This window comes from Nyctibius grandis, chromosome Z, assembly GCF_013368605.1.
Source record: "Nyctibius grandis isolate bNycGra1 chromosome Z, bNycGra1.pri, whole genome shotgun sequence".
In the NCBI taxonomy this organism is placed as follows: Eukaryota; Metazoa; Chordata; class Aves; order Nyctibiiformes; family Nyctibiidae; genus Nyctibius; species Nyctibius grandis.
The window spans coordinates 57,007,669-57,027,707 of NC_090695.1; the positions used below are offsets into that span (position 1 = coordinate 57,007,669).

Genomic DNA, 20,039 nt, shown 5'->3' on the forward strand with positions numbered 1-20,039 from the left:
AGATTAGTCTTGCTTGATCTTGTTGTGTTGAGAGGCCTACAAAGAATTATTTGAATGACTGAGGTTTTGCTGGTTTACACAAATCACAGAGATCATAGCTAAATCATTTTATGTGAGGCATAAACAAAATTTAGAACCGTGTTATATATAAACCCAGGGAGTATGTTCTTTTTCTTTGTTCTTTTTGTCCTGTATTTTGTTATGATAAAAGGAAAAACAGATTTTAAAAGTTCTGTAATGTTTGCAAAGCATCTTTTTTTCCCATGACTTCAATACTTTGAGAAGTTTTTTGGAAAATCTTTAATTCTTTGAGTTTATTGCAGTAACAACAGGTACGGTGAACTTTACCTGTCTTCCTGACATTTCCGTTAAGTGATTTTAGGCATAAATTCTTCTTTTATGACTCTTTATCTAATAGACCTACCAGGTTAAGGAAGTTTTCCAAACTGTATAGGAAATCAAATACTCCCACTGTACAAATATAACCTGAAAACTCTCTTCCACTGCATTTGACAAACATCACTGTTTTTACCCATAGTAACTCTCAAACCTGACTTGAGCTGTTAACTTGTCATCTTATACGTTAAGCAAAATTAGTCTGGATAAGTACAAAGGAAAATCATTTTGAGTGTAAGTCGACATATGTTTAAGTGGACACTGGAGGAAGACTGTGTGGTTAAGAAAGTGAAAAGACAACAACTAGTTTGCCATCTGGCCTCTTTGTTTTTATGTGAAAAAAAACAGGCCAATTAATCTTCTGGGCTGTTTGACAAAAGTATCATAGGCATGTATTCAGTATGGGAACCTGTGTTGGTGGAACTGTGTAACTAGTTAAAATAGAAACGGCCCTGAGGACTTCGGCTCATCAATGAGTTTTTGATACTTTTAACTGAAATAGGAATGTAAATGGTAACCTCTTAGCAACAGCAAATGTCCTCATCTGCAGTCAGTTGTGAAAATTTAGATTATGTGATAGTGTAGGGTCACGTTAATTTATGGGATTAAAATAATTCTAACTGCTCTTGGTTTTAAATTTATATTGCAGTACAGCCAATAGATCTGTAAAGCCATTTGACGATATCTTTTTAGAGAAGAAAGGTGCTATGGAAGTAGGTACTACTATTGTTAATATGTGCTAGATGGTATGTGTCAAGGCATCTTGAAATCCCTGTGCCACAGCTCATAGTCTTATTTTTGAAGTAAGGAGCCTAGAGGGTGGCAGTGAAGGCAAAGTTATCCAGTTTTGTCCAAGCATTTCTCGCAAAGATGAGTCACGCTGAAAAGTAGAGACATTTTAGAAATCACCAAGTTACCACTGGTAAAAAGAAACTGGCTGAGGGGAAAAGGGAAATTTCTTTCTGTCTCCAGCTGCCTATGAGAGAGACACACAAGAAACCAAGATCTGAGATTACTGTAATCACTGTGGTATTTTGTGGAGCCACAGACCTTGGTTTAATAATTTCTTATACTGAAGGAGAGCGAAAATGGTTCAGAATAATGTATCAGGAGTTGATGGTAGTTATAATAGCTGATGCCAGCTGATGTGCAAGAATTATGGCTGTTCCTTTATTCCTACACTAACAAAGTTATTAAAGGACAGAAAAGTCTTCAAATCCAGATTCAATTGAAGAGGTACCTGGATTTCAGTTAGATATCTCTCTCACTTGCGTATGCTTGGCGCGATTTCATTTTCTTACATCATGATGCTAAAGATTGTGGATTAGTATTCTAACAGCATATTACAGTAATAGAGTTTATGGATTATTTTAGGATGCCTTTTATGTTGCATCCATTTCACTGAAACACTACTTTTCTAAATTGTCCATTGATAACTGTTGTTTATATCCAGAATAAGATTAACTAAGATTAATTTTAAAAGAGGGGCTACCTTTTTTTAAACACTGACTGTTCATTAATTGATATCAGCTAATTATCTGGATTTCAAATCAAGGAAATCTATGGACAGAAGATTCACACTGTCTCTAATAATTATAAAATCCAATAGACTGTCTGAGTCAGAGTGACTGAAAGGCATATACTTTTGAAATTAATTATTTCTAATGAACACTAAGAGGAGTGCTCCAAAAAGCATTTCTTGTCAACTTACATATTAGTTGCAGCTCTTTGTGCTGTAGTCAGTGTGTGACTGCAGCCATATCCATCCCTGACATTCAAAAGTTTATATTCACACTTCAGGGTTTCTCCTTAAGAGAAAAATAGCATTGTGTTATATGGACTGGCTTATATTGACATTATATATCTCTAATTTATATACACAGGTGGCAATGCTTTGTTTGGGGGTGATAGTGAGGGGTGGAATTAGATCCTGTAAAACCTCTTCTTCTCTCCAGTATATCTGCACACAATATGCTACTGTAATATCATTCGCATTGTTTTCATATTGTTATACCAAAAAAAATGGGAAAATCCTACATTAACATAAGTATACAAAAATATGCAGATACTGTATATATCTGGTATGTTTTTATCTATGTTCTTAATCAGAAATATTAAAATATTTTTAAATACATCTTTGAAGGCCTAATATTTCAACCTTGAAATATTCACAGTACATACAAAAATCTTTTTCTGAAAAACTTAGCATTAAAGATCACAAAGACAGCAAATTATGTCATAATCATTATCATTTCTATCTAAATTGATGCCCGCTTATTATTTACTTACTTAATTATGTAGTACTCAATTTAAATATACAGTTCAGAGGTCTTGATGCTGCAGTGATAGCAGCTGACTCTTTAATGTTATCAGAAATATCTAAATCTTCAACAAAACAAGTTAACCCTAATCTGGAGGTCATTCAAGTGAAATATAAAAACCTGATTCAAAGATCTTTTCCTTTCTGTACCTTGCTGAGCCAATGTTCTTAACGTGAGCGTGTCCCTCTGCTTGTAATTGTATCATACAATGGGAGGGAATCTTTGTCAGCCAAGATTCATCAATTACAAATTTTTAAGTGAAATTACAATCTGTAACCAGGAATCAAGAAAAGTCTATTAGGAAAATTCCATTAGGAAACAGTCACATTCTGCGCTGTTTGCAGTTTTGAAAGGTTCAGAAAATCTTACTTTGTAAGAGTCAAATATGTAAGCAACATATTTGTAAGAAATATTTCAAAAACTTCTTTCCAAGGTGCAGGTATAAAATGAATTTAGTGGTGATTGAATCGCAAGTTAAAGATGTAGATACAAATGCTTCCCCTGTTTTTGTACCTATGATGGTTACCATCTTGTTTGACCACATACTAGATTGGGAACCTACTGAACTGAAAAACATGACTGGTGACAGCCCGAGTTACAGATTCCGGTAGTCTGTTTGGGTCTATAATAGATGGATGTAATCTCAGGAAACGTTACAATGTTGGTTTTCCTGTGACATGTAACTTGTACTCTTCATGATCTGCTACTTCAGTTGTTTGCTGCACTTAGCATAGAAACATTATTTCACATTGATCTAGGTTAAGTCTCATTGCATTCCCCAAACCCATGACAGAGTAGGTAAATTTTCTTCAGTAGATTAGAGTGGATGGAGTTAGCTTGAAGATGCTCAGACCTTATTTCATCACCGTGATGAGCAAAATCATATATTGAGGTGCCTAGGATACAGTGATTAATTCTGCCAGAGCCACACAAACAAGTCAAACAGGAGAGGGTGATCACATCAAAATTGATGGAGGAAAAACATCTCAAGGCATATGAACTCTACTTACTGATACTCCCATTGGTTTCACTACGAGAGAAATACGCAGAGCTACTGTCATCATTTTCTTGACAAAACTGGTAGAGATACTGAACAGAAATTTAGCCTCATATGTGAAGAATTCATCCTGATGCCAGAAGGAAATAATAAGAGAACTCTTTTCTAAATCTAGGATTAAACCCAAAGTCACTGACATCAAAAAAGACATTAGGATTCCACTTATTAATGGAGCTGCCTTACTGAAAACTTCATAAATGCAATTGTGTAACAACTGGCTAGAATGTGAATATGAAGAGTCTGGCTCTGTTTTTTTGTGGCACAATTTGATAGTTGTTTATTTGTTTTAGAAGAAACTGGTGTCTTATCTTCGAGCAGTTAAATGATGCTAATTCATTCCATTCATGGCCTCAAGCAACAGATTTAGCCTGCCATATCACTACCTTTATGTTCATTGTTACGTCTGAGACCAACATTAAGTAAAGAACATCTCCATAAGCATGTATGGTGCTAATTAGTAAAGGAAATATTTTAAGATCTTGTCAACACTTTGAAGTAACCAGTAGTGGAGGTAATTAAACCTGTCATCAAGCCAGTCTGAAGGCCTGTTACTGTTTCTGGCCACATCGCAGAGAATCTGTACCTGGAGTTACAGATTCAAAACTGCTTGCCATGGCAGAGTTTTGCATTTATGATTTATAGAGAAATATGATTTTTCTTCCATGAGGGGGATCATTCTCTCTAAACCAGACTCATCCTATGTACTTGATGCTGAAAGTAACAAGTATGAGACAAAAAATGAAATTGCAGCAACAGGTAGAAGCTCATCTTTCAATCCAATGTGAACACATTCTCTGTGCTTTGTGAATTGCCTTGACTGCCCATTGACCTCCTAATGGAATTCCAGTCCTGCACTTAGAAAACAAGTTTTCAGGCCTCCTGTACATTTTGGGATCTAAAGACAAATAGAAACTCAAATTTACCTGTGTCTATCTTAGATACAGGCATGTTAGTAAGAATATAAGGAAGGCTTTTATCCAGATGACAATTTGATTTTATAATATGTTACTAGATTGTGTCTAGCAATGAGTAACAAACTCCTGCCAATAATCTGAGAATTACTTGAGACTTCCATGTGAACCCTGAAAAATAGTAATTTAATCAGAACTAAGAGAGTGAGAGCATAATCTTTTCCAATTATCTTTGTCAGTATAACCTGTGAATTTCTTAGTACATAGTAGATACTACTGAAAACAAGGTGTCCTCTGACTCAGTATTTATTTCTATGCAGGAAAATGTTAAGGTACAGAATGTGCTTATGTTATTTTAGAGATTTCTTCTTACAGTTTTTCTAATGAGGAACAACAAAAGTGGTGGCAGCCACAGAAATTCTGAATACAATAGATGTCAGAACAACTTTGGCTAACAGTATCTGCTTTGAATTAATTTCTCAATAACCTGAAATACCGTATTGAATAGTGGACACGTTTGCTCCAGCTGACCATCAGCATGCTTCTGCTGTCTGGGCTGCTTAGCTGTCTGGAAATAAAAGTGCAAAGTGAGCTTATGTCTTCTTAGTACTATTCCTTCTGTGATTTCTCGAAGTTGCACATATGGAAAATATGTAACATTTTCCTGCCCCCCACTGTTTCTATCAAGCGCACACCCTAGTTGGTTTGCTTTTCCCCCATCTTCCCTGGTGAGTGAAGAAATGTGCCTGTGTTACTTTTATACATAAATGACTTGTTACACAGGGAGACTGGCAATTCCGGCTCTGTTTGACCTGGTTTAAGTGACTGCCAAGTTTTAGAGCTAAGACTAATGTGGTAACACTGTGCTTTCCTTGGAAAGCTTCAATCAGCAGCAAAGTTTATTACTTTAATGCAATATATTTAGAATTTAAAAGATATATCTTTAAAATTGTGAAGAAATAAATGTGGCTTGCTATAACCCTAATTTAAATATATTACTACAGGAAGGTAGGGAAAGACAGATCTGCAGTTAAGTGATTTCATAGATTTTTTTATATTTTATTAACAATGATTTATTAAAAATTCTATAGAATTATAGTTACATATAATGATTTATGAATACATCACAGTATTCTTGCCTGAGTTCTCCAGAGAGGGAAAAAATACAATCTATGGAAATATCCTTGGCTTTTTGAATACATAGATTTTAATTGACTGCATAATTTCTAATGATTTAGACAGTTGCACCCTTGTGGGTCCAGTTGGATCAATTTAAGACATCATTTGAAGTTATTTCTGATTGTCTTGCAGCAGAAATAATAATCACTGTCACAGCTGAAATGCCATTAAGGAATTAGATTACTATTTCTGTTCTGTTTCAGTGCAAAGTTAGCTAAGGCTTTCCGGAAAGACATCTAAACTTTGACTGTCAAGATTTAGGATATTTACATCAATGAACAGAAAAACTCAGCTAGAGGATGATATGGACTGTTGGGTGTGATGTTTTGTTAAATGCTTCTGATAGATTAGGAATAAAAAATTACGAAACTTGTAAAATTTCAGTCAAAATCCTTCTACTCGTTCTTAAGGTTTTTTTCTCTTGCTTTAAGTGGCAATTTATTACATTTTAACAAGAAGATAACTTTTGGAGTAGCCAATGAGACAATGCTGTCTGCTGATGCAAGTGCAGGCAGATAACACTAAGTGATGTTTCTTTTACAAAAATATAAACAATGCTATGATACACCAAATATAAATAAATACCAGCACACTCAATGACCTAACAAAATCAGAACCATCTCAACAAGACTCAGGGGACCCTGAGACAGGAGGGACTGAAGACATTTTCTTCACTTATATGTTACTATGTAAAGCATCTGTCATCACATTGTGTAAAGCTAATTTATAATCTGCTTGTGCTTTTGGACTTCTGAATTCTGCAAAGATGTTCAAGGTGCCAAAAATTTTTTCTGTTGCTGCTTAACGGTCTGGGAAACTGTGTGTTTTCTGTGAGATTCAAAATGATCACAGGGATCAGTCTTCAGGCTCAGTTAATAAAGCTAATTTTTACAAATGACATGCATGCCATGTAAAAATACAAGTCCTTGATTTAAGTATAATATCTCTTAAAGTTTAGTTTTAGTTTACAGATTTTAACAGTGAATTAACCTACCAGTTGAAAATTTTCTATTTTTACCTACAACAGCAATTTAGACTAATTTTCTGATTGATTTTTTGGTGATACTTTAAATCAGGAACACAAACAGCTGTTTCCTTCATTTCATTTCATTTCGTTGTGTTTGTAGTTGGTCAGTTACGAATTTTCCAGCTACTGAAAACTGCTGTGTTTTCTCACTACAGTTTAAAAAGGCACAATATATCCTAGTATTCTGTGTAGCCAGATTATTTTCCAGTAAGATTACATGAGAATTTACTCTGTTAAGAACTTTTAAGAATTGAATATTAAGTGAAGTTCATACATTTTTAGGAGGTATTAAAATCTGTATTTACAGAATATAATTGTTAATCTACTAAGATTATGACACATAGAAATACTGCTCTTTCAGTTTCTAATAAATATTTTTGCTAGTATCCTGTCTGAGTTAAAAGGAGGAAATTCTACTTCATACAAAGCACAGACAGTACAATCAACCTTTTTTTTGTTACTTTCTCCAAGCAGTGTACCAGTAATAGAAATGCTAGCCAGACAGCCTTATGGAAAGGAATTCATAATCATTTCATGAAGAGGTTCTGAAATTTGCCTTTAAGCATTTTTTTGTAGAAGTCATTGCTATCTCAGTGCATTCTGTCTAGGTTAAAGTGAAGTTTCTAAGAACCTTGGCATTCTTATCACGATTTATATAGTACTTCATGGCAAATCAAGACTTTTAAGATCTTAGTAGGCATGGAAGCTTTTTTCTCAGCTAAAATTTGTATAATAAAAAATTTCTGGTGATGTATGATGTATGAAATACACCAAATTTCACATACAAGCTTTGCTGTGATGCTACCCTTTGGGTGAGACCTTAGCATACTGCCCTTCCCTGAGAACTGTAGAATTCAGTTATTGCTCACATTCTTTAATCTCTCTTCTTTATAGCATTTGTCCAAAAACTCCTTGAGCTTGATTTTTTCTTTCATCAGTTTTACTAACATCAGAAGCATTAAATTAATGCAACAGATCTACCCACTTGCTCTAATTCTTAAATTATAAAGAGAATTGGACCCCAAATCAATTCCAAAGATATATGAATTATGATGAGTACTGGATTTTATTCTATTTTCTCTTTGATTATCTTGGCTCTTCTTCTGCTCTATCATAATTTCATATAAGCAGAAATTCTCTACAAACTTGAATGACCTTCAGCAGTAGAGGATAAAGATCAGATCTGATGATAGGACTGTTTTGCGGAAAGCTTCCTATGTCCTGTAAAATACTTTACTTTTTTTACTGTCTAATGAAAGAGATTACCTCTCCCTGCAAACCTTGTTCATCTCGCATAAATTTAGATCATGATAACTCTTAACAATAGTACTGCTCCCAGGAATGGGATTGGGAATATTTCTGAAACTTTTATAGGGATTTTATATTTTCACAGAACCAAGCCTTTACCAATATTCAATAACCTCTGTTTACAACACAATAAAGAAATAGATTCATAGAATGTGTTTCCATTTTGGAAAGGAGAAACTAAGGCAGAGGTTTTGCTGTTTTCTTAAAGTTAGCAGAAGAGACCCTTGATGAAGTCCATTATCAGTCCACATCACCCATTGACCATGATCTCCACTGTCACTTCAAGAAAGGATAGTCTTTAAAGGTATATGTAAAAGAACAGAGGTAGAGGTTAGGATTTTATCTGTATTAGAAAAAAGTAAGTGATGCAAAGGGGATTGAAACGGTAAATCTGAGTAGATTAGTTTAGCTGCCTATGTGCAAAGCTCAGTGAAGTGTATGTCAGCCTCTGTGGTATGAAAATCAAGCAGTGAATGTGGTGAAATCTTTCATATGTGTTCTTGTTGAGATCAAGAAGTATGGACCTGTATAAACACTGAATATTCTCAAAATGCCAGGTGAAATTTTTCATTTTTATAGAAGTATTTTAAAGTTTATCCAAGCTTTCTAAAAGAACAGTCTAAAGAACATATTTGGGAAGTTAGAGCACAGCAGTACAGTTTCCATTTCTTATTTTTGCTATTAAATTTGGAAGCTTTTTTTGAGGAAAAAAGGTTATTTTGCATACAATAAAAACAAATGGATTATAAATACTCTTACTCTATATACTATACCTTGATGGGATGGCACAAGACTACATTAAAAAAAAAAAGTCTATCAAAACTGAGGCCACTGTAACTCCAGGAAAAATCTTGAGGCCTGAAGCATGTAAATATAATCTCTAAAAGGCCAGGTAGTAAAGCTACACCTGCTCAACGCCCAGTCTTTCCATGAAAGAAATGGTGCAACTGTGCTGTTGTATGTACTTGTGTGATTTGTACCGGGTGAGAGAGTTATAGCAATCCTTCAGGCTTCCCTTGTCCTGAATGTCTCTTCTCCTTTGCACTCCTCTGAAATTGCAGCATGTGTGGTGGTCTGTCTCTGAACTTGCTTCCATATGCAGCATCAATTGCTAATCATTTCAAATAAAGATTCGGCTAGAACACATATTTAGCATCTGGAGTGTACACACCCTCTCTGTACACTGCAGTACACTTTACGTAAATTAAAATGAGGGAGTGGGGCATCAAGTGTCTTGTTTGAATTCACAAAGATTTGCTTATGTGCATAGAGACAGAATGTACAATTTGTCAACTCCCAGTCCTGTCTGTAGCTACTGTGCAGTCATTATTTTCTAAATCTGTACATTTTTGCATTTGCAAGTAGATAATATTATGATAGTTACCTTTATGCTTGTCTTAGGAAAAGCCATCATGACATTAACTGTGTGAAGAAGCAACACGTATGTAAGCAATTCCTTTTCTACAGCAGCACATAGCATACATATAGCAGAATAAACCAGCTGTATCATACCTGTAAAACAAGTACTTTACCAGTTTTCCAGTGGAAAGGCACAACTGAAACAGTTCAGGAAAGAAGCAATTTTTTGTTTGTGTAATACAATCTTAATGCTTGCTAAGAAATGTGCATTGGCTTGCTCGTAGTTAACAGTTTTTTGGTTTTGCTTACGACAGTAGACAAGTTGCCACAATGGATTTAAGAAACTGTATTTGAAGTGCTGTATCAAATGGTTTTTTTCATCTCAAATCTGAATTCCAAAATTTTTCAAAGTTCTTAAAAAATAAAAGATGCCATTTAATTCTCTTCCAGACTTTAGCATGATTAGCTGTGGAAAATCAGCTCCATGAGGATTTTAGAATAAAATTATTTTTCATAGTTGTTTATTTCTGTTAAATCCTTTATAGTATCTAGTTCCTTCAAGTCAGAAAGGAACCAAAGGCCGCCTGGAATACTATTACATGTAAATGTCAGATAGTGGAATTAAACAATTTGCTAAATCTCCACTTTCTTGGCTTAATTGCGTGCTGGATTTACATGCAGTCAGGGTAACAGGAATTATAAAGGCATTTAATTTTAGATAAGACTACTAATAAATATTTGAAAATAGATATTTATTGCTGAAAGACAGGGCATAATAGCTTAAGCACAGTGCTGATTAATTTATCTGTGTAGCTCTCTGATTGGAGCTTGCTTGCATCTGACTAGCTCAGAGCACAACCAGACACTGTGGGACTTGTCTGCCCATACCTCTGTAGTTTGAGAGTTCCAGTATGAAAAAAAGCTTATCTGTTTTCCTGTGGCAAAACTGTTTGGTAAACCTAGTTTTAAATTACATTGATTTTCTAAAGAATACCTCCCTGCTAATCAGAACTTAATGACTGCCCTGAGATAATTGCTGTTAACTTGTATAACTACTGACACTGCACATGTCAGCTCCAGACTAAAGTGCTTTTCAAATTCAGTTTGTGCTTTTGATTGGAAGTCTTACACTGTTTTGCTGGCTCTGTGATTAATATTGTTTCTTATAGATGCAGTTCTTGGTGTTCAAATTAAAAACAATTTTAAAATGTGATTGGAATGTTAAAATGGCAGTAAAAACTGTGTACCAGGGTAACTGAAAGACCAGTAAAAATCATACCTCTTATTAGTATAAAGTATTAGAAAAAAAAAACTTGAAAAAGATAGTTGTTCTTAATGTAAATAAAATGATCAAGAGAATCCTGAACCAAGAGTATGTATCTATCAGCATGTGAAGTTCATCATTTATTGTTATGAGGTTTTGCAAGGGTTTATAGATCTCTCAGTAAAATATTAGTCCTTTCACTATTTTAGCCTTCAAATTATTCCTGCCGAGTGCAGAAGGCCTCAGATTACATTCATTTCTTAAGACTCTGCATGTGCTTCTGTGGTAAGAGGTTTTGTTTTGTTATGGGAGAGACTTGGTTGTTATATTGCATTATTGCCTTCCACAGGAATGTTTAAGTCATCAACACCAATGACTGTGAGTATTATTTTATACACAGCTACTATTTTCTGCCTGAATTTAGCCTTTGAACCACTAATTTTTGAGGAGCTCCATATATTTCTTTGTGAAAGGTCTCTGGTTTTCCATTGTATATTTTAGTGTTTTTGTTCTTTCCTAGCTCTCTTTTGGTTCCCAGTACTGGTCTTGGTTATGTTTTGAAGGATAGTAAGGTGTACACGTTACTGCTTAGAGACAAGTGTATGCCAGTCAAATGCAAAGAAGCCATGTAAACAGTCTGATGTTAATTTTGAATCTTACCAAGGGAATGTGTTAATGTTTTGGGTTTTTTATGTCTTTATGGTGAGTGAAACACTCTCTTTCAAATTGTGATCTCTTAACCAGTATATAGCAACTCCAGTTAGCTTCACTCAGGGCTGAAGAGCATCTCGGACTGTAACAAGGTCTCCCAGGACCACTTATACCACAAATACTATAGTCATATTTTCTCATTAGTTCCTTTTGGTTGTCACAAATACGATTTTCCAGTGTTTTTAGAATTAGACCAAAAACGTAAAAGCTCTGTATGTATATAGAAAAGACAATTATTTTCCATAACTCAAGGATCTTTTGTATCTTTTCTTATAGGTAGAAGCTGCACAGTTAATTCATTAACTTTAAGCTTTCATTTAAGTCAAAGAATGTAGGGATCAGTTGGCTAAAAGAAGAAAATTACAGGGTTTTGAATGACTTATTTTTTAATTTTTCTCTTTTTCTATTATTTTTGAGCTCTTACATTTTGCATTACAGCGTGACTTTCTGAATTCCTTGCACAGATTTATATGTGGGAGCTGTCAAGATGAGGGGCGTACATTTGAAGTTATCAGTAGACATATCTGTGTCTCAGTAATGCAGTTTTGTTACTTTTGAAGAAGAGACTTGTTTGCAGAGAAGCTTTATACCAGTAAATCGTCGTACACTTAAGTAATTTTTCTGGTCATGTATACAGACCAGGTGGGAAGAGCAGTATATGCAGATACATGTTAGTAGACAAATTTCCATAGTTTCTGTAATCCAGATTGAGAGTTTTTTCCTGACATCAATTGCTGGAATTTTAGCAACATTATAGTTATATCCTTTTCTTCTTGAGATTTGTTTAGCTTTTCAAGTATGAAGACATTTTTAGAAATTATAACAGTAAGAAGCCATCCTAGGTTTGTTAGTTTCTGAACATAATGAACTTTGGGGTGTTGGAATGTTGATGTGTTCAACATCACGGTGCTGAGCAAGCTCTAGTTGTCTTACAAACATCTGTGATCTTGTAACTCCATTTGTATTAACAGGTAGGTATGTTTTTAGTTATATTCTTGGTTTCTGAAATATTGTTTGATTTGCTTGTTTATGTGAAATCAGTTTCTGCTTTTTGCCTTTTTCTTGCTCTGATTGCACTGCAAATTTCATAGTGTGTGATATTAATTTCTTACTTTTAGAATCAAATGCAATAAAACTGAGTTGCACATCAGTCTTATCAGAGAACAGCATTCCTAAAATATTGAGTAGATCTAGGGAAAGCTTGGCATAAGAATTTGTTAGACAATATTTTCAGGTTTAGTGAATAAGCAATTTCTTCCTAAAATAAGTATTTAATGTTCTCTGTTTTGATATTTTCATGCCTTATATGGCTCTAAATAATACTCATTTACAAAGTAAGACGTGAAGAGGTTTTAGCTTTGGCCAGCTCTAATCCAGATTGTATATTATCAAAGGTCTAATTAGAGTCTTATTTCTTTATTCCTTGCCTAATGAACCCTTGTCTCATTTTTGGTAATGTTATTTTGAGTGTGAAAATTAAGTTTCTTCCTGGAAGAATGTTTATATTTTAATATATATGGAGGAAAAATGTAAAAGAAATGTCTGTGTCCCTGTAACTTTCACTACTTCATCTAGATGTTGCATGTCTCTTTGTTCTTAAAATTAGTAGGATGAGCTGATAAAAGCCTGTTAAGTAACCTTGGTTTAAGAGATTTAAAAAGATCTTCTCTCTGCCTTGGCACACAGCTGTTGTTACCATGTCCAAGAGGCATCATGTTAGCTCTCTGAGAGATAGGGGTTATTCCCCAAATTTTTCAGGGCTCAATTATCTGTTTTGCTCACTTCTGTCATTTGCTACTGCTTTAAATAATAACTTTGCTTCTCTTATTTACCAGTATTATGCTGATGTGTTTAAGGTTAGACTGCTTTGTTGTCTAATTCAGCAACATTGTAAATATAAAGACTGCCAAAGATAGATATGGCAATAATCTGATATAATTTTGATGGATCATTACAACAGAATTAACATGACTTGATCCTTGCTTTCTAGAAAAGGTTAATTTCATTTTGTTCTTTTAACGTTTTTCTTTGCTGTCATCTTTAACAAAGATTAAAAGGTAAAAGTAATAAATACACAACTACTCTTATTTCTCCCTATGTTGTAAAAAAATCAGTTGTTGCTAACAATTATGTATTGTATGACCCTCTACAGAGCAGAGGCTAATGAGGCCATATAAAGTGTTTCTTCTGTCTCTTCAAGTTGATTTACATGGGGGTGATTTATAGAAAGGATAATAGAAATTAAAACCGAAATTAGATTGACTTATGCAAGTTATAGAAGGCAGACAAAAAAAAATCTAAATTCAATATTTCAGCTAATTTAAATTCTTTCTTCTCCAAACTAGGTGTGTCATTACCTCATTCTTTTAGATGTTAGGTGATCTTAATATTTCAAAAAGCAAAAAGAAATGAGGCAGTCAAAGCTACATTTTTTGCCTTTTTTTTTTTTAATGTGTTTAATGGAAATAGCTAAAGACTATGCAGGTTTTCTTTTCCCATTAGGAGAAAGTGAACAGTATTTCATTTAGACTCCAAGATGTCACTAAGAACAGTATTGGAGTCACTCAAGCCACATAAAATACTTTAACCCTTAGAGCTGGCACTATCTGAAAGGATTAAAGGTTATCATTTTAAAGGCTACACAGGCAAATACTTTTGTCCTTTGCTCGTGGAAACAAGTGACTAACCGCATCTAAAGTGTCTTCTCAAACACTACATTTCTAGCACTCTTTATTTGTTAAGACAAGCTTGTAAATATATACTGGCATCCTTATGGGAGGGGGGACAACTTCCTTTCTTCACAGTTGAACCAATTTTGTTTGAAGCAAGACAATGGCCAGCACCCTGAGATTTAAGTATACAAGGATGCTGAAGGATACACATGTAGATATGTCTATGTGCAAGTAATACAATTTTGACCCTGATTGTTTGAAAATTTGTGTAACGGAAGTTGTAGGGAAAATTAGGTAGTCTTTTATGTCGTCTTGACTGTCTTGTGGTAGTATTGTTAGACACTGATTGCTATATTCTGGTTTTGATCAATTCATTGTCTTTCAGTAAGTAAAAATAATCAGAAATTATTTGAAAACTTGTAGGGTCATTAGATAAAATTTTTGAAATATTTTCCTAGGTTCAGAATTTTTATCCAAGGTAAGAAGTGTTTCATAGTCTCAGTACTCTACTGAATGATATATGCAATAAGAATTAATAAAAGCTTCTTTTAACTGCAATATCCATTCACTTCTCTATTATATTTTATTTGCTGAAATGTCTGATGAACATACTGTCTAATAAAATACAGGATAATGATTTTCTATTTATTCATATTACTAACATTAGCAATAAAATCTCATTATTAGGAAGTATTTTTCTGGAATAAATAATAAAAAAATCTTTCTCATGGCCTAGTTGATCTTGATAAGCCAGTTAACAAAGATGAGTATCTCATTCAAAATCATGTCTTACAGGAACAGAAGTTTTCCATGTATGCAGAATATGTTTAAAGCTCTAAATCTTATCTGATTTTTAGGAAAATAACCTGATGAAAATGTATAATTCTGATGTTAGTTTATATTAAAAAGCATAATCCTGGTGTAACTCCTAAAAGAAAATAACTGTCATGCTTGCTTATTTTCTTAGCATGGAAGTTGCAGGTTTAAACAAGTATGGAATCTAGAGGTTCACCCTGGTTTTCTTCCAAGTCAGGGGTTACTGTTTCAAATATTTCTTCTTTCTTTGTGTATTTGTAAAGTAAGGCAACCTATTCCCAAGGACAAGCACTGCAAAAATTGTCTAAGTATTAGGCTCCCACAGTTTTCAAGGGTTGAAAATTTATAATAGCGGTAAAGGAACTATGATTAAGGTACTCTGTCAGAGGCATGCTACTTTATTAGTAGTAGTGAATTTTCATTCTAGATTTTAGAAGAAGGAAGCAGAGAGTAGACAAATATATATGAAGGGCTATCATTCAGTTACTGTGTTATTGTAAGCTACTGTAAGTTATTGTAAGCTATTGTAAGAATTAGGTGGTTGCTCTTAAAATCTAAAATTGGCTGCATGAACAGTTAAATCAGATTGGGAGATAATCTACTGGTGGCGGTAAGTGGAGGAAAAAGGTCCCTGAGGGTGTAGGTGTGTTTTCCAAAAGTTATGATAAATTCAGCAATACCTATTTTTTTCAAAACAGGAAGGTAATTTAATTTTGTGTGCTGTAGGAGGGTGGATTTAAGAGGCAGAATAGATGATTGGGTAATTGATCCGAAAATTAAAGAGGAATATAGTGGATGAGAAGACATTCTTACTATTTATCCTATAAAATACACTTTCTAAAATGTCTCTATGTAGAGAATAGCACAATAGTCATGTTAGGTGATCTAATGAACAGTGGTGCATTTTACATTAATGGGACTGAAAATATATTTTGTGAACTATATTTTTGAGTGATACATTAAACAACGCAGTTGTAAACATAACAGTGTAGTCTGGGTTGCAAGTATATAATAAGCTCCTATTTTACAAGACAATTTTAGTCTTCATATTAATTTTCTTGCTTACAAGAAATCAAATGAGATTAACAGAAGAAAACTTACGTGTTTCATTGCAAGTTCATCATAGTTGTCACAAGTCAAACAAATGAGCTGTCTTCTCATCTATACAAGCTTCTCTAGCAACATATTGGAACACCAATGTCATGTAGCATTTAACGACCTGATGAATGCTGACTCCTGCAATAATCACTGAAGAAATACAAACATTAATTTAAAATTACATTTTCTTATCTTTTGTCCTCATTACAGTGCATTTATAGTTCTTCCATAGAAGAAAACTCGCAAAGCTGAAGTCTTGCAATAGAAACTTTCCAAAGTTAGACAGTAATAAAGAAATGGAAATTCACATTTGTATTCTTTTCCAAAGGACTTGTCGGTTTATATTTCAAGCAACTCACATATTCAAAGACTTATGGGAATATTGATATAAAAGCATTCAATGTAAAATAATATTTTTCTCCAGTGTATACATGTAGCCATATGCATTTTGAGTGAATTGTATGGAACAATTCACAAAATGAAGAAATTGAGATACAGTACATTACACTTGCGGATTGTGCTCTTGCTATTTAAAAATGATCTATTGTCTTTTAACTGTGATTTTACCGTATGTGTCTTCCAGATGTGTGGAGGTGATTGCCAAAGAAGGCCGGAACCTGAAAGAGCTGTATTTAGTATCCTGTAAGATCACTGACTATGGTATGTAATATAGCTATATCTTTGTTTTTGTGAAGATCGAGCTCTACTAGCTTTGCACAGGGACTCTTGTAAAAGTGTTGGAGATGTATAGATAAAAATTTTCAAAACCTTTATCCATAAAAATAGGAAATGTACAAAAAGTGTTCGACATGCTGAAAACTGTATGTGGTTAGAAGTGTGAAAGTCGGTGTATGTATGTGCTGCAGAGTGTTCCTTATAGAATTGACAGTTACTGGGCAGACTGGGTAGAGTGACCTTTGAGTTGTCCTGGAGACCAGGAGAGCATTTGAGAGAAAATCCAAAATACATGTGGATTTCTGGATGCTGTAAAAGCATAAATAAGCAACTGTGAGTGTGGATTGATTGCCTATTGTAGGCCATAAAATTTGAATGAACTTGATGGTCCCTTAAAAATGCTGTTATGATAAAATAGAGAGGGGCATCTTAGAAATTAGGCTTTTTGTCTGATAGGCCACATAGAGAAACAGAATTTGTATTTGGAATACGAAAACTTCTTGGAACTTGAATGTGTTTGCAGACGCTGCTTTGTTTTATCTTGTTTTGTTTTTTTCACATAAGATACTGACCTCAAATAAGACACTTCTGCAATAAGGCTAAATTCTCAAACATCTTATCTCCCACTTACATGCCTAAATTTCAGCAGGATTTACAAACTGAGATGTGCATCTCAGGTTTTCTGATTATTTTGTTTCTCATTCACTCTTTTTTTTATTTTGACTTTTTACTCCATAGCCTTTATAAAGAATTACTGTGTCAAAGTGATAAATTACCTTTCCAGTGGTCACAAACTCATTCTCTTATTTTTCCCTTCAGATTTTGAACTTCACTGGGGTTTGCATGGGTGCATTCAAGGGTATGTTGTTCTGCAGAGTTCAGCTCGCCTCATGTCCACAGTATTTGAACATGAGCTCACAATACAGCTGTAACACTTGTGGGAGCTTTGGGGCATGGCAGAGGAGAGGGAGCATGGGCCTATACGACAGTTTTCTCTGGTCTGCAGTTGTTTGTACTTCCATGTGCAGAACAGATCTTGCCAAAGTTGAAAACATACATTTTCTTGGCTTCATACCACTTGGCCAAGAAGAATTTGTGGGTTTGTGAAATGGGAGCTGTCTGCTGGAAATTCAGGGAGGGGAATATTCTGTGGAACACAAAGTGACAATGAAGATGCTTCTTGTCACTGCTATAGGGTCAGAGGTGCAGGACCTCAGCTGGAAGTGAGACTGTCGATTTGTGTGTTATAGATCTACTAGCTGTACTTTTGTCCCTTCTGACTTCAACAACCCATGTAGAAAGTATTATCATGGGAATAATGGAATCCACATCTTGAGGATCAATAGTTTCTCAAACTGATTTCACCCTTCATTGGCTGCAGTTATTGAGAGGAAAACAGGATTTCTCCCAAAACTAGGGATACACACTCTGAGAAACTGAAGCAAAGAAATGGAGGATAGGGAAAGTCCTGCTTATGAAAGAATGGCAAGAGGGGAAAGGAAGCGTCCATGGCTAGATGAAAAGTGGGAAGCGTGTTTCACAGAATGAATGAGTGGAGAATATATGTAGAATTTGGATGATTAGCTTGACAACCACAGTCATCCAACTTGAGCTTCTGTTGACTTCTGTGGACTAAGGCTCACCTGTCACTAATCTGTTGGGATTCAGCAGTCATTCAACATCACTGCAGTCAGTTACTGGGGCTTTGAGAACATTTTCAGTTGATAGTGTTGATACTAGGTCTTACTATTAACTTAAAAATTTTCCTGTTTATGCTAAGAAGTGTCAGTAAGACATCCAGCAAAACAGCTGTGATACTGACTGATTTTTGATACATTATTAAGATTAATTGATTATCATTATAATCTTCAGCATATCTCAGCAACCCAGCCTGAAAAATATATTCATCTGCTTGTGATACCTGAGCTGAAAATGCAAAATAAGCTGTAACAAAGTGGAATTTATAAGCATAATTTATGCTTTGTAAGGAAGTCAAAACTTTGCCTTAGATTAAAAATGTGATAGCAAGTGAATATTAATTAGGTTAACAAAAGTGTTGCAGGGTGGAGCCAAGCTTCACCCTTTTCTTCCTTTTTCATTTATTTCCTGGTACTTCAGTGGAAGACTTTCCCACATTTGTTTGTGGTGCTATAAGTTAAAAAAGTGAGCTCCTTACAGTGCTGCAAGTTCAGTTTGTTGTTGAATTTCCTTTACCAAAGAAGCTGCCTCTCTTCTACAAAGGGAAAAGAACAGCCATTGCTTCCTCAGAGGCTTTTCAAGCCCTCATGTCCTCTGCATCTTTGTATTTGTGGCAAGCAGAGGAAATCAGCTGACAAGCACGTGCCTGCCTTCCTGTGGGATCCTTCAGGTGGTGTCCCATGGTCTTACAAAGACTTAGAACTTCACGTGCATAATTGTTGAGGCTCCACCAAGAAGCAGTTAAGTAGTGTCCAAAGCTCTGTGAGGCCATGACTGGGAGGGAGCATTCAGCCATATGCAACTGTGCTTTTTTGTTTGATAGTCTTGATGGTGAAACACGTAATTGTCCTTGCTTTGAAAATTAAAATCTTGACACCACCTTTAAATTGTAACTGTGCACATTTTCTCTGGCTTTTTAAAACATACCTAGAGTAAGAGCTCATAACCAGATTTCTTGCAGCTTGAGGGAGTACAGATGCAGGATTTTAAAAGCCCTCTTTGAAACTGCTCAACAACAATTTTTGATGCTACTGCAGTTAATGGAGTTTTGACCTCTGGGATAAGATCATAATTGCTTAGCAATTCAACTGAAAAAAAATAAGTAATATTGCTAATTTCCAACAAAATTTGTAATCATTTGAGATATTAATTAAGCAAAAATAAGAATAATAATTGCAGTAAATAATAGTTACAGCAAAAACTGTTATTGTTGCCTTGCAATTAATGCTATTGTATGTGTGAGGTAATTTCATGTACTCTAGCAAAGACTATGAAGTGTGAACTTGATCATTTTATTAATTTCATTCTTTTGTTTCCTGATTTCTACAATTACTGTGCAAAACTATCAGACATGCTTATATGCAATTAGTATTCTTAAAACACTCTAAAATACTAAATTTTATTTTGAAGCCTAAAAGATTAATTAAAAACCTCTACACCCTGATAATATAGCCATAGGCAGCATTACTTTCCCTGACATTTTGCCATCCAGAAAAATGTTTTGTTACACAAAAAGACAGACAGAAGAGGATTCAGAGGAATTGCAA

The 20,039-nt window shown here is 34.5% G+C and overlaps 1 protein-coding gene across 1 annotated transcript in view; it reads left to right on the forward strand.

The window, feature by feature from the left end:
- The window catches only part of FBXL17 (F-box and leucine rich repeat protein 17), a 325,238-nt gene that overhangs the window by 205,079 nt on the left and 100,120 nt on the right, over positions 1-20,039 (forward strand). Inside the window, exon 7 of the mRNA XM_068422785.1 lies at positions 16,703-16,779. Coding sequence (XP_068278886.1) covers positions 16,703-16,779 — 77 coding nt within the window. The remainder of the gene's footprint in view (positions 1-16,702; positions 16,780-20,039) is intronic.